Consider the following 16,130-nt stretch of genomic DNA (forward strand, 5'->3'; position numbering starts at 1 on the left):
ACACACACACACACACACACACACACACACACACACACACACACACACACACACACACACGCAGAGAGACACAAACAATTTGTTAAATGTGATCTCATAGACAGCAAACCACAGAGAAGGATTTCATGTCTTTGGCTTAGAGCCACTCAGTCGACGACATCCTGAAAGAGGAAACAAAGATTTTTGCATCCGTGTAAAAGATCAAATGCTCACGTTTTGTAAGTCAACATTAAATTAGTACAGTCATTTTCTGCAGCCCTTTCCTCTAACTACGTTTCACTTTTAAAGCCCTACGACTATCTGGTTTAATTTAGTCATGAATACAAGAAAATATGTGGTTTCTGGATGAAAAAGCACAGAATAAGTCTTGGCACTGTTTGCAAAAGAAAAAAACTAAAGTCAACAGACATGGTTAGATTTTTTTAGGATAAGTTTTTAACAGTAAAGCTGCACTGATCAATAGTTTTAACATTAACAATAGATCAATATGTAATGTGGAAGTGGTTTCACATAGTGATGAATAAATAAAGAATTACCACCCGACTCCCCAGTCCAGCTCTGTGGAGCGTTTCATTGTGTTTAAGCTCATTGATTTGGTGGTATCGCTCTTACTGCTCTCATGTACCTCATTTCCAGCAGCAGCAAGCAGCTCTTTTCAGCAAAAAAACCCTGATAGACCCACTGCACACTACGTCTCCAGCACCAAAGCATGCACTGACCAGCATCTAGCTGGTGAACACAGTGAAGCATCTAGCAGCTACAGAGACAAATATTTTTCTCAGGATTTGATGGACACCAAAAAAAGATCAGCAGACACGCTGTTGCTGCCGTTATACAGGTTGGACCCAGTGCTGCTGCAGGCCACCAGCCCACTGTGACACCTGGTGCTGGCACTGGCCAAATTTTAGCCGGGAAGCAGTCCACAGTGGCGGGGAGCAAGGTGGAGGGACGGTAGGGTGGCTAGCTAGCTAATTATCATTTGCGATCTGATAATCTGAGAGAGAGAGAGAGAGGGGCAAGGAGGGGATAAGAGGTTAAATAAATCACTGTATGGGAAACACTGGTTACTATATGAAGCATTTGCATATGCCTGTGGTCGTCTGGTGGGAGGGGCTTGGGACAGAGAGGAGACAGCTGCAGGAGGAGGGTGTATTTTCAAAATTCTGCCCCCCCCCCCCTTTTTTTTTTTTAACCACTTCCAGATTTCTGCCTACTACAGCTTTAAACAAGACAAGATTTACACACAGGAACAGAGGCAAGATGAAAAAACAACAACATTGATATAATGAACTGACGTCTTTTAAAAATGAACATCTGACTTCTCCGACACAAACAGATAAAGCGCATTGTAAACTGAATTGCCAACAACTGCAGGGGGAGTTTAAAAATGAACTTTGTCTTCAAGCAACGAACCAGGAAATAATACTCCTGTTATTCCCATCTGCTTCATGTGTGTTTGCACTTTTTACTACCTGTCCCAATGTTTGTGAACAGTAAAATAATTGATCGCCAGCAAAACAAAGTGTAATGACTTTGAGGTCAGACCAGCGTAGGTGCGGCTGGTATTCAGAGTAAGAAATGGAACATGATAGACTGATTAGAAGGAACAGTGCGTTCAGTAAAGTAGGTAGCCTGCTGCTTTCAGTAAGATAGCAGAAAGAAGATTCAGAGGGAGTTTAACTGTTTGGGATAATAATCTTACAAGAGACTGGGAATGTGTCTGGGTAGATACTAAAACTGAGTCTTACTATTCTCGTCTGCTTAGAATGATTCTACAACTCTTGATAACAAGCCTCCTGTATTCCCCCGTATGAGATAGGAGCTGCGTTCATGAGCAACATTTGAAGACCTACAGAGTCACTTTTGTCCCCAGATGGTGAAAACTAAATGACCTCAATAACCCACCATTACAAAATTAGCAATAAAGCTCCTGCTGACTCAGGAGTTGACTGTTAAATTGTCCTGTTATGAAAAATCATTCGTTATTACTTGCGTAAATGCAAAATCCAAATAAGGGTGAGTGACTCTTTGAATAAAGTTCAGATGGGAATCCATGATAATGACCTGGCTTCTATTCATCAAATTTATACCCACAGGAAACAACGGCAATGAGTCAAGAGGAACAGCAATCATATTCCCTCGGCAATTTAATCATATTTATCAGTGTTTTTTATTGCCATAACCCAAATCAGCACGTTGACAGATTTGGATTTTAGTGCCCACTCTGTTTGGGTTTTTTAAGTTGACTTATGATCTTGATCTCTAAACATCTGCTATCTTCAGTTTTCCTTGACATTTATTTATTTTTCTCTCTTTTTCTATGTTCCTTTAATAGCTGGAAAACTACACTGAATTTTCTAGTTTTCCACCACTTGTGCAGGAACCCTGACTGATCTTGGCTTGTGGAGCTGAGCTTTTCCTCTAAAGCACAAACTGAATCTGTCTGGCAGTGGTCCAAACAGCTGGCAGCAGGCATAAGCAAACACCACTGAGGAGGTGGGTATACACTGTTGACCCTCACCACCCATAATGGGTTGAATTGTGTATCAGAGGTAATTGGGCTAATGGGTAACAGTACCAAATGTGCTCACTGAATGACTCTGGTTAATGTGGGGATGATGTTTTCCCAGGAATCCAGAGAAGTCTCTTATAGTTCAGCGGTTACATGGTGTAAGGTGTCCAGTACAGGTCTTGGTGCTGTCTTGAGTCTCAAACATTACAGCCACTAAACTACACAGCCAAGTCCAGCTCTTTTTTGATTGTTGACTATTATCATGGGAAATTAATAACAACCAAATTCACCACAAATGTACTTGTATAAAAATAAATCCCACCCGGGGAGCAATCAGGAAAGAAAGTTCCCACAACATCGAGCATTAAAAGCTCAGTCGAATCATTTATGACAGGACACTAACCAAATAGTTATCTGCTTAGTTATCAGGCAGTGCTCCACTTTGTCCCCAGACATTTAATCTGTTTATACAAGTGGGTTTAGAAGTTTTTGTGATACATCATACATGAATAGATACAAAGACTTTGTCAAAGCTTTGAGTTTGATGAACTGATGCCCCTAAATCAACACCAGAATATATTGGCTGTTTCAGACAGAGACGGGGATCATGTTCCTGTGTACTTTTAAGACAAATATTTCCATAATTAGTAACCATAAACACCACATGAGGTGATATTTTTGTCATTAACACTGAATCAAATGACTGCTATATTTTGGAAAGACATTCAGGACAGGTGATGACACTCATTAAAAATTATTATAGCTACATTATTAATAAAGCTGTTTGGAAAACCGTCGCAGCTAGAGCCTGCTGTACAACATTAGCATGCCAAATCAGAGTCAGTTAAGGCACTGAGAAGGTTACAGAGTGGTGCGTGGAAGATGTGTTTTGTAGGCAAACCCTATTAGGGTTAGGGTATGATGCCATGGTTCCCTCAACAAAAAGCCAATGGGATTTCTTGATTAGATTTTGGATTATTGCAGAAAATAAGCTCTGTGGCAGGCAAAAGTTTATGATTCGTTCATGTTTTGTCCAGCAAGATAATCTTCACAAATGAACACCACTTTTATGATCATTGAAGCGTAAATGAAATCGCCAGAAATAAAAAGCTAATGTAAGGCTAAAAAGGGAACTACACTATGTTCTCATGACTTTGACGTCGCTACCACAACAAGGCTATAAAACGGAGTTCAGCATGATGACATGCTTTAGCCTCATTCGGCCACTTCTTAGAAACCAACTTTTCAAAGATATGTAAAAGCTTCAGAATTCACGAGTGGGGTTTTTAATGACATATTTTATGTGGTAAAACATCATTGATGAACCTGGTTATAATCTCTGATTAACTTTTCCAACATGTTTTTTTCAAATTCCTTAAAATGTATCTTCATTGTCAATTTAAAAGATGCTTTACGCACGGGATCCTGCAAGGTAAGTTCATGCTGCAGATTACACTGCACGTGCATTCAGTGGAGATACAGTACAAAACAAAAAAAACAACAATAGCAAAACACAATTAAGGCTTGTTCTTTGGTTTTGGTTTAAATGTTTATTAGATTATCAGTCCTCATCATTTCCCCCTTTGTAAAGCCTACAAAACCTAAAAAAAAACAAAACATAATAAATAATGATTTGTATTTTCATTTTTTGTTTACCAGATTTAATCTGAATGGCAGGATGATATACTGACCTACATGGATCTGGTCAGATAATAAAATGGATTAATTCCCTTCCTGGGTATATGGTAAATCCATTTTTCTCCAAAACCTTTTTTATATAAAGGAGTTAAATACAACATTCGGGACACCATTAGTCCTCTATATTTCGACACAGGAAATAGTCGTTTGCTGCTATATTATTGTTGAAAACCACATGTATCCTTTCAGTGTTGGACCAAATTGATTGAACTGATTGGATTTGAATAATGAACTTTCCAACACTTGTCTTGTTTGTAGCCACTGCTATTGCAAACAAAATAAGCTGCTACTGTGTGGAAACAGCTCCTATAGCTACCTAGCTAGCCTACAAAAATGTCAAGGTAGCTTGTTGTTTTGTTTCATTGTCACAAATTTATTCCAAGCCTGTGTTATTCCAGCCTGTATAAAGCCACTGGCTTGTTTTTACGTGCATTACCTGCAAGAGGACGGTGCCACCAGGGAAGCTAAGTTGGACACAGTACTTTGGAGCATTGTCCCATGAAAGGAGCTGCAGGTCTTCTATAGAGCTGTAGGACAATGACGTCTCCATGTAACCGGTGGGCTGGAGAGAAGAGAGAAAGCAAGAGGATATTAGTCTGCCACTGTCAAACATTTACAGTACATACTGTATATTTAAACAGAGCCGGGGGAGAAAAAGGCATTTATTTTTACTGGCAGTCAGCTGGAAAGACAAAAAGAAACATATCCTGGGCTAACCTGCCCTGGGTAAACACAACGACCAAACAAAACCTCCAAATACAGCAGAATGGCAAACGCAGTTACAGAGTACACAGGGTAATCTTTATCAGCTGTGGTGACATTTGATGTAGTTCCAAGTGAATAGTCATTGAATGCTGAAACAAACTGGAAAATCAATTTAGCAAAAGCCATTAATCACACAAATACACAAACATCACATGGAAAGACATTGTTCATGTAGCTTTGAGTCAACACACGCTCACTCACACACACACACAGAAAACTGAGTCTGGTGTGATGGCAGAGTTCAGATCCCAGTCTCATCGTTGTGGGAGCTGGAAGCAGATGCAACTGAGTAACAGGCCACAACCTGTTTGCTAGTCTCAAAATGATTACAGAAACGCTGACAAATTACCACAAGTTTCCGGACTCAGGAACAGAAGAGTCTTTAGAGAGAAAGAAGGGGGGGGGGGGGTCGAAAAAAAAAAGAATCTGAACAGATAAAAATAACGAGACAGAGTGAAAGCCACCAGGAAACCCGAGCCTGTATATATTCTAACCCCCAGGAGAAGTTTGAAGAGAAATGTTTAATGCCACAGTGTGTCTATAATAAGACATGTGTCTGTCAGTAATGCAGAAATGGCAGTAAATGAATCACCAGTTCATTTCCCAGACATTAGCGTCACTGAATGACTTAGTACCAATTATTGTTGATGGGAGACTAACTGTATATCCACACAAATGGACCCTGCAGACGTCATCTGCAGGGGCTTTTGCTGTGCACTCATTAGGCTTTCTGGCATTTATCAGCAGTTTTTTCCATTTACTTTTCACTTTTATTCTGAGGCCATTTTCATGTTGAGAACTTGAGATACTCAGAGCATGCTGAGTATTCTGAGCAAAATTTGTTGTAAAAAGAGTATGGGAAAATCACATTCACTTTACGCAGCGATTGGCCAGGTGCGCAGAGGTGAGAGCAGATGGGACATCTTTCTCAAGCTCTCTTTTTTCATTTTTCACACAACTACTTCTGTCTCTTTTTGTGTCAACATTACCACCATGAATGCCTGGAAGGAAAGACTGTCAGAGAGTGTGTGCCATTATCTCCATTCAGTCAATGTGTCAGGATGGGCAAAAGACAGAGTTCTTGACCCCGCTTTGCGACCTTGGCCTCTGCCATGACTTAGCACTACATTACCCCTTTTCCACCAAATTAGCTCTGGTTCTTGAACCAGTTCAGTTCAAGACTCTTAGAACCTTGGTGCTATCCAACAAACCAGGCACTTTTAACCAATTTTGAGCAGAACCATTGTAATGAAGGATGCTTCATCAGCAGACAAGCGTTGCTCAATGCACAACAGAAGTAAACAGTATTAGCAAGATGGCGTATTACATTGATTAATTGCTAACTTGGTTCTGTTATTACAGATATTTGTTTCCATCCACAAAACAAGCATGGAATAACTATTAATAAATAGAAGTAGAAGCCCATTATGTACAAGACTCAATTTTGTCTTTTCGACCTGTAGAGTACAGCCTGGTCTCACTCCCAGGGCATCAAAATACCCCACTTGGGCAGTGCCGGGCTTTCCACCAACTCCAATGTGGACCCATTCGCATCGCTATAAGATGTTCAGAGCAACAGATGTAGTTTTAACAGCATGTCAAAGGTCTGCCCTGGGTGGTCGGGAGGTGAGGTGGATGGGTCAACCAAACAGCAGACTCTGACCCAGGAGACCAACAAATAACGTCGGTTGCGGCGTTTGTGCCACTAAAAATCGGTTGTTTTTTTTAAGCAACATCTGGGATCTTTTCCTTACCATAACCAGTAAGTGTTGTTGCCTAAACCTAACCGCAGATCCTTCCTTACTGCTGACCCCTTATACATACATACATACAATGCAAAAGGCTGCCCCCTGGAGTCAATCTAGTTGTGCCTGGGGCTTCTGCCCAAGAGGCAAAAATACAACAATAGGGGTGATGTTGTCACAGTTTGCACTTCAGGTCAAGAATAACCTGTTCTTTTTGCTCCAGCTGGGAATCAACAAGCAATTTATTTTTGGTCAGAATTTGTCAGACTAGAAAAATCTCGGATTGATAATAATATTAATAATACTGTACAACAAAGAACATATTCACTTGTTCTGATGATTTCTGCACACATTTCTTCATGTTTCATGCATATTGCATCAATGTTTCTAAAGTGACGTCATGTATGAGCTGACTTTGTCATCTGGAGGTGGAGGGGATGGTGAATGGCAAGACGCCTGCCAGACCACTGTTTATGAGCTGTTCTGTTTTAGCATGTCATTTTTAGCATTTTTTTAGGCAGTAAACATGGGTGTTTTCTTGTAACCTGTTGCTGTTTTTGCAGCGGGGATAGTGCCACTAAAACCGGGCATTTTACACCAAAACATAACCTTTTCCTAACCATAACCAAACAGTTATTGTGCCTACACCTAACCACACTTTAACCACGGCATTGCTGAAATGGAAAGTTTCAGTGTATCTTCTACATAATAATGTGCAAATGTAATGTATCCATAGTTTGCAGAAACAAACAATGCCAACATTTGTCCTGGCGATTGGGTTGGATGGGTTGACGATCTGAGCAAACTGTGTCATTACAACCTGTTTAGAAAACATCAGTTCTTCAGTAAATATATTGCTCATAAACATGATACAAATGTAAATATATAACCAAGGTGGATATCCAAATAATTAGTGCCATTATAATGATAATGAATGAACTAGGACTGTCAAGCTACAGTCAATGTCTCAGGAGAAAAAGGCCTCCACTGCCTCCCTCCTTCTTCTTCTGCTGCTGCTGCTTTCAGACAGATAAACAGCCTGTCTCAGGCTTCCACCAGCACACACACACACACACACACACACACACACACACACACACACACACACACACACACACACACACACACACACACACAGTCATGGCTCCACTCAACACAAACACATATGAGTAGTTACATTGCAGCAGCAACAAACGCCTGCTTTCGCCCTGGCGTCTCTCTGCAGTGGAGTCGAGCAGACAGGTGGTTCTCTTTATTTGCATCCATCTCACTGTCGTGCAGCCCCCCCCCTCCCCTTTACTGTCGAACAAACACGCTATTCCTTTATTTACACCTCCCTCCGCGACTGATAGAGTGAACTGGCTCCTTTCTCTCACCCCCTACACACAGACACACACACAGGATTTTCATTACAGACGACGTCCATAGCAAATATTGGTTCTGTGTGAGATGTCTCATTTCCTTGGAAGAGTAAACGTCAGCCCTGCTGTCTGTCTGTCTATCTGTCTGTCTGCTTGCACACTACCAAATAGTGTTTTACATCAGGTTGGAGCTTGAGTTGGACGCACATGCCGCACTAATAAGACGAACTGCAAAGTAAAGAGCGGAATATGAAATTGTGTGCTGAAGGAGGAGATAAATGGTGTTTCTGAATAGGCAGAGGCAGAGCAAAATGGAGACAAACAGAAGGGACTTCAATTTTCTGATAACCAGCCGAGGTTACCATAGATACTCCATCCTGCACAAGAGCATGCAGTGATTGCCTGCTTCCCTCTACCCTTCCTCTCCCTCTCTCTCATTCTCTCCGACTGTGTCTTTCCCTCTTTCTACTCGACTCTGTTTTCCTGCTCCCGGTCTTCTCTTTATCTCTTTTTTTGTCTCATTCTATCTCTTTCCGTTCTGCTTTTCATCATGGAGGAGGGTTGGAGGAGGCTGCAGCTCCTCTTGTCTCCTCACTGCTGTGTTACCATAGAAACAAGAGGATGGAGATGTATGTTATGTTTGTTTTTTGTTTTTGTTTTTTGTTTCCATGGAGAGGCAGATAGGGAGCAAGGAAAAACAAAGAAAAGAAGAAGAAAGAAAGAAAGAAAGCATGACCTATGCACTGTATTTCAAAAATATTGGAAACACCAATGCTGATCATATCGAAGCAAGAAACAATGAGGGGATATTATTCAGGACACATGGAGCATGAATAAATTTGTATCATTGTTGAGTGAAAACCTTTTATCTCCAAAATGTCAGCTTATATATTCTTGAGAGTTTTTTCCTTGAGCTGACATGAAAACAGAGAATTTGTAAAACATTTAAAAAACATTAAAACTTTTAAGGATGCCGTCGCCATCTTGGTTTTTTGGAGCAAAGGTAACTAAATTTGGATGAGAGGTTGGAGCTGTGGAGGAGCAAGGGATGGATGGCGTAACTTTGGGCCTTAGTAAAATGCAAATGGGTAAGTTATAAAAACAGTTACCCCCTGTACAGTTGTCATGAATGTTGAGGTTAGCATTAACATGTTTATTCTGTAAAGTTGGGCATTTTAACATGGAGGTCTATGGGGATTTATTGTTTTGGAGCCAGCCTCTACTGGTCATTCCATGAATTGCATTTTTTGGCACTTCCGCATTGGCTTAATTTTTCAGCCTTGAAGGCCGCTGCTTGGTTTTAAACTATTTAGGCTACCACAAATTATGTGTGCTGTCATACGCCATTGCAAACCATTTCTGAAAGTGCAACTTGCAACTTCCCAGCTCGCTACCAATGTCATTAGATGTTGACATTTGGTTGAATTTAGGTTGTGACTTCTGGTGAAACGTCTAATGCCAACGTCAATTTGACGTAGAAAACTGATGACAGATGACACTGATATTTTGTTGATTTTAAGTTGTGTTGTTAAGTAACCCAAATCCAGCCTCTTCCAAATATCTCATGCCAACGTCATCTTGACGTAGAATAACAACATTTAGTTGTGAGTAGGCCTGTCAAGATAACAAATTTTGCTGGGCGATTAATTGTATCAGAAATTATTGTGATAAGCGATAATATTGCGTAATATTGTGTATTTAAGACCATTTTTATTATTGTTGTAATTTTGCTGTTTTTAGACCATTTTTTAAACTTATATAATGATAATAAAGACATATTGATGCAAGTACACCCTTTTAAAGATTAAAGAGAAATAAACATTTATTTAACAAGAATACTTAGGAATGCAATTTTTTATTTTTTTTTTAATATCCGAAATAACACGTAAAAGTATCTAAATAAATGTCAGTCTGTCACTCTCAGGTGTGCAGTTAAGTTGGTCATATTCGCTCTTTTTGTTGAGATGGTTTTAGAACAAACCCGGCACACCGGCTCGTCCAAATTACTGGGCTCCCCTCTGTCATTTGGTTTAAATCCAAAATACTCCCACACAGGGGTCGTGCCATTTGGTTTAGGAAAAAGTTCCCTGTCTTTCTCTTACGCTTAACTGTTTTTTTCTCCGCCTCGTCTCCCCCTCATGAAGACCGCACTGTGTGTGTGTAGCCCATAGCCCCGCCTCCCCCACAGAGACAAAAACACTCGATGGCAAGAGCTTTCCCACCGTTCATTAGCATAATGAACCAACTCACCTGGCTGCCAGACGATGCATGTCGTCCAGTCTCTTTGGTGGAGAGAGACGAGGGAAACAAACACGCATGAATATGGCAATTAATCGCATCCAGAAAAGTTACCGTCTCCCTTTTAATTTACCGTGCAATTAACCGACTTATCGCATATTGCGACAGGCCTAGTTGTGAGGTATGGAGAACAAAACCCAACGTCTGCAAAATGTCACAATGTTAATGTTCGCACAATGTGAAATTCTTATTGTTAGGGTCTTTCTGATGTCACACTGACATCTGGTGCCAGCTGGGGTGCCAGCATTCATTTATGTATTGTGAGAAAATAAACTTGATTCTAATTAGCTTCACAGTGACCACGAGCTGACTTTCATACTGTATGGATATAAAACCGATGGAAGGATTGAAAGACAATACTGGTGTAGTAGTGCTTTAGTCATTTGAATACTGCTGAACACAATGTTGAAAAGTTAAAGCATATGACTAGTGTCATTAAAAAATTTTTTTACAGTCAAGAAATAGCATGATAAGACCAAAACCAACAATGAATGCATCCTGCAATTATTACAACAATTCCTGTGTGAGTGTATCAAAGCCATTATAGCAAAGCAATCATATCTTATCTCCGCTGTTGTCCAAAAACTATGAAATACACACAAATGAGCCACACTGTTGCACTGGGTGACATGTTCCCTCATTACCATGAACATACACACACTGTAGTTTATTTTGACTCAATCCCACATACACACTCCTGCTGCCAGAAATACTGTACTTACTAGAGCACCATAACATGTACATTAATCCACCACAGATAAAATTAAAACTACGATGCTCAGCTGTTTGAGAAATTTACCAAGCCTTAAAAAAAATGTGACATTTGTGATCATTTATTGTACATATGTGTCACCATCAGTATGTGAGACAAACTTTTCAATAAGAAGTATATAGAAAAAGGCCTGTCTTTAACTTTCAGGTGCGGCGTGACATTGGAAAGCCAGAGGAGTCACTGCATGTAAACACTGAGTCACTGATCAACAACCCGTATCAGCTCCTTGATATGTTATGTTCACAGAGCGCTGCAGGGCAGGGAAAACATACTAATTGTGCATTTGATGACTCAAAGCAGGAAACACATCAACAGCCAGAGAGAGTGGAAGAAATTTAATATCTACTTTATTTCCATCCTTCCCTCCCCTCTACTTTTATTCTCCTCCTCTTATTATCTTCTGATGATTTCCCTAAGTCCTTTTCTTTCCCTTATCTGCTCCCTCCTGTCCTTTTTTAACCCCTTGCTATTCTCTCCTTTTTTCTTCTCCTCCTGTGTCCTTCTTCCTATCTCAATCCTGTTATCCACTCCATCCTCTCTTTCTTCTCTTTTTTCCTTCATTTACTCACTCATTTAACTTCTGCATTCCTTTCCTTCCCCTTTCTCCATCCTCACACCCTTATCTGCTCCCTTTATTCCTTCTCTCTACCTTCCCTCCTTATCCCCCTTTCCTCATCTTCTTTTATTTCCCTTTTACTTATTTTCATTGCTTCTCACCATTCATGTTTTCTTCTTCTTTTAAGCCTTCTGGTCCTTCTTTTTCCTCTCTTTTTGAACCCTAACTCCAAATGTGTCCTTCGACCCTTCCTTTAACCATCTGCTTTCATTCTACAACTCCTTATACCCCATTTTCTCTCATCTTCCCATCTTCTTCTTTTACTTCTCTGCGCCATCTTCTTCTTGTCTCTCTCCTCCTACTTTGTTTCCTTATCTTTTATTTCTAACAATAAAAATGGAGTGTCACAAAACACGACATATACATAAGCACCTGTGTAATGAACAAACTATGTAAGAAAGCAGGATGGTAAATGTGTAGCCATGTCAACCAAGACTTAAATATTGTGGACAGTGAATCAACTTTGGTTAATATGAAACCTCTGTGGTCTTTTGCAGCCTGTGTGTTTGCTTGTGTCTCACAGAGTGGCAACAACCCTGCTATTGAAGACAGATAGTGAGTGGATAAGAGGGCATTTGAGTGCATATTTCTTGGTCTTCCCGTCATCAAGCAAACGTCATCACACATCCTGTGTTCCCCCGGTTTCATATTTACCAATAATCACACAACATTAGCTCTTAAACAAAAGGACATTCAGCGTTTGCTCAGATTTGAGGAGTGACCAAGGACATATGATCAAAGACCCTCGCTTTGACCAACAGATTGATCGCACGCTAGCATAAACATGTCAAATACTCCACTTAGGGACACACACCGCGGAAGTCATGGGAAGCTGCTGGACTCGTGTGTGATGTCACCGGGCATTAAAGAGTCACTTCCCTGAACGATAAGCTGCTCTACTTCTCCATTTGCTTAGGAACAACCAAATTGCTGCTCGTAAACTTGCAGGACGAAAACACACAGCTGGTTGACCTGCAGTGATCTGTCATCAAGTCGTGCAGGCATTCACAGAGAGGAGGACAGAAAGCAGTACTGTTGAGTAAGCTGTTTGGTGTCAGGGTCTGTGGTTTGTCACTGCTACTTTCTGTGAAAACACAGTTCCAAGAAACTTTTCATGCCAATAATAAAAGCGTTTAAGTCTTGACTCAAAATTATCTTGAAATTAATTACAGCTCCTACAAATTATGGCCATGTTTGTTATCAAGATGCCAGACTGCGTGAGAATGCACATCACATACAAGACAAACAATGTAGTAACTGAGCACTGTGAGAAACTAGCTCAGTATAACTAAATAAAAAGTTATTGATTTTATGATTAGTCAACAGGTCCACAATTTTGAAGCAACTTTTCATGTCAAACTTTTGTTTTGTTTTTTTACCTCAAAAATGTAAGAATTTGTTTCTTTCTAACACTGTCTCATTTCCATGGCCAGATTAACCCACAAAAAGGGCCCTAGGGTAAACCTGACTGGGGGGCCCCACCAATTTTTGTTAAACGCGATTTATTCAGCAAAATGCACCACGTAAATTTTGACATAGGGCTCCTCTACAAGACAGGTAAAGACACAGGACCAAATTTAAAGGGACACGTTGGAATTTTCGACCACTAGTTGTGCTATAAAGCAATGTTTTTGAAAGTGGCTCCCCGTTTTAACTGTATTTTGTGCAAACAGATGAACACTCAGGCAATCCTTTCATGCTGTAGCAACCGATCAGCAGATAGTGGTGGTCATGTGCCAAGAAATGTAGCACAGTGCACATAAAAAACAGCGAGGAGAAAGACTCCATGCTAGCAAACATGGATGTGAACAATGTTTTAGATTCCTCCAAAAATTGGCTCGACAAATGTTTTATGAAGAATGAAATGCATTTAACACATTCATAAGGCCCTAAAGATAAGAGCACATTTTGGGGCACACGTAAGAAGAACTCCTGGTTTCCAAAAACATGTAATGGTACACATCACCAAAGATATCGCAAATACTCAAATTATCACACTATATTGGATCCTATGGGGCCCTGGGGGCCCAAGGACATCTGTCCACATTGCTTGGTTTTCAATCCAGCCTTCCTTATATCATTATACACTGAATAAATTTGTGTCTTAGACTATTGGTCAAACAAAACAAAACAAACAAACAAAAAAAGTGATATGAAGATAACTTGTGACTGGCAATAGTCATAACAATTGAAGACTAAATGATTATTTGATCAATTACATAAATTGATTAAATTAAAAATGAATAATGGATGCTTGATGCTAAAAATAATTATTCACTGCCCAATACAACATCAAATAAACATCAGGTAATTCAACGCTATAATTACAGCTAATTAAAAACAAAAAAAAAACAAAAAAAAACCCAGATAAAAATATATACTGGGATAAGTCCTAGAAAGCTGGTGGCTTTAAGACTTTGGATATACGTTTTTTCCTTTGTTATTCTTACTAACAGACTTGCAGTGGAATGTGGTCAATACGTGACTTTAAAAGCTCGATAGGTTAAGTATCCTAGGCCTTTGAATACAAAATAAAGAACTCTTGGATTGTGAACAAAAGAGTCAATACTTAGCAACTTTACAGAGTGACATCAGCATGTACTAAACACACAAAAATGGCGACAACTAACCACAACAAAACAGCAAAAACAACCACAATACGAAAAAACCTCATGCCCAAAAATGGCACCAGTGAAAATCAGGAACAACCAAACAGCAACCACTGCCACCAAAAATCGCAGCAGCAAACTAAACCATGTTAACAACACAACAGCAGCAAGTTAAAAAAAAATGAGACCAGTGACAAAACCATGAAACAATAACAGTGGGTGTAGAGGGAGTAGCATCAGCTCCCTTAGGCCCAGTCCACCACTGACACAGCGAATGGGAGTGCAACAGCTGGAAAATGTAAGTAACTCCACACTTAGATCCAAATATAATGTTAGCTCAAACAAAACTATAAATCAGATTGTGGAAAAGAACCCTGCATGTACAGCTCTGGTTATCAAGGGAGGTTATATTGGGAAATGAGCCTTAACATTGTACTGCTGTGAGCCATGGTTATTCTCTGTAGTAGCAGGTCAACGTTCAGTATTTTGACACGTGGCAGATGTGCACAAACACAGAGTGAATCACATGCCTAAATATCTTTCCACTGCTCAGTTATTTAAATCAAAAGTAAGTAAATTGTTTACCACAAAGCTCTAGTTCTAGTGATGTAAAACTATACGTACATGTTCATGCTTTAACATTCCACAGACACAGAGTCAATCTGCAACTCAACTGCTGAGTAGATATGAAACAACAGGAGTTTCACAAGGGCTAAACACAACCAGAGTTAACACTACCAGATGGAAGGAAAAACAACTTGTCAGACCAAAATATTAAGTGCAGAGATACTGAGGAGTAACTCCAAAACTGTTCAGCATGAGTCTGCATGAGCACATCATTTCATTCATCAGACTGATGTTGCATTTTAACAATTTAACCTTAGCTTGACTGCATTTCAGGGACACATTTGCATTCCTTTTTCACATTCTAAAATACTGAAAACTGGACAGATGAATGCTTTTGTTGCGTACCATACAACTTAAAGTCAGCTTAAAAGTATGGCTCACAAAAAGAAAGAGAAACTTTTTTTTTTAAGAGTCTGGTTTGGCCAGTGTGACATTTAAAGGGTGGCTCCTCAAAGTTAGGCCATGGTTTCACGTCTCATTGTGGTCTGGCAGGGCCACAGATGAATGAGCTTAAGACGTCATTATAAGGAGGCAGGACAATACAACACTAATAGTTCTCTTTTGAGCCTTTTTCAACAACCGACTTACACTCCAATACAACACTAATAGTTCTCTTTTGAGCCTTTTTCAACAACCGACTTACACTCCAATTTACACATTTGAAAAAAAAAAAAAAAAAAAAAAAACATGGCCAAGTGTTTTGGATGCTACAAACTAAAACTAAAGTCACTTTTGGAACACATTTGAGGCCAAACAGCCATGCAGCTAGTGTTAACTTTAATAATAGTGGGTGTATTTATGAGGCCTGTTTTTTTTTTTTTTAACAAAACAGACTTATATTCAAGTTTTTTTGTATACATTTATTTTACATGTTCTCGTGTCCTGATTTGGTCCTGTTCTATTTGCTGTAGCTGCACCTTGCTGTCAACGCACAATCTTAAGATAAATGTAGAGTACAAAACACTATCAGTACACTCATCATTGCTGCTCTGTGTGTCTGTTTTTATAAGAAAGATGCAAATACTTATGCAACTTGTGCTACACGACTGGAGAAAACAGTGAAAAAAGGCTGTGGCAGGTAGGTAAAACAACAACAACAAAAAAAAACTACAAATAGAAGAATGCAT

At 39.7% G+C, this 16,130-nt stretch overlaps 1 protein-coding gene across 1 annotated transcript in view; it reads right to left on the reverse strand.

Moving 5' to 3' along the window:
• Window positions 1-16,130, reverse strand: part of cmip (c-Maf inducing protein) — a 60,278-nt gene that overhangs the window by 27,083 nt on the left and 17,065 nt on the right. Inside the window, exon 2 of the mRNA XM_050072411.1 lies at window positions 4,604-4,772. Coding sequence (XP_049928368.1) covers window positions 4,604-4,772 — 169 coding nt within the window. The remainder of the gene's footprint in view (window positions 1-4,603; window positions 4,773-16,130) is intronic.

The sequence above is a fragment of the Epinephelus moara genome, chromosome 20 (genome assembly GCF_006386435.1).
Source record: "Epinephelus moara isolate mb chromosome 20, YSFRI_EMoa_1.0, whole genome shotgun sequence".
Lineage (NCBI taxonomy): Eukaryota > Metazoa > Chordata > Actinopteri > Perciformes > Serranidae > Epinephelus > Epinephelus moara.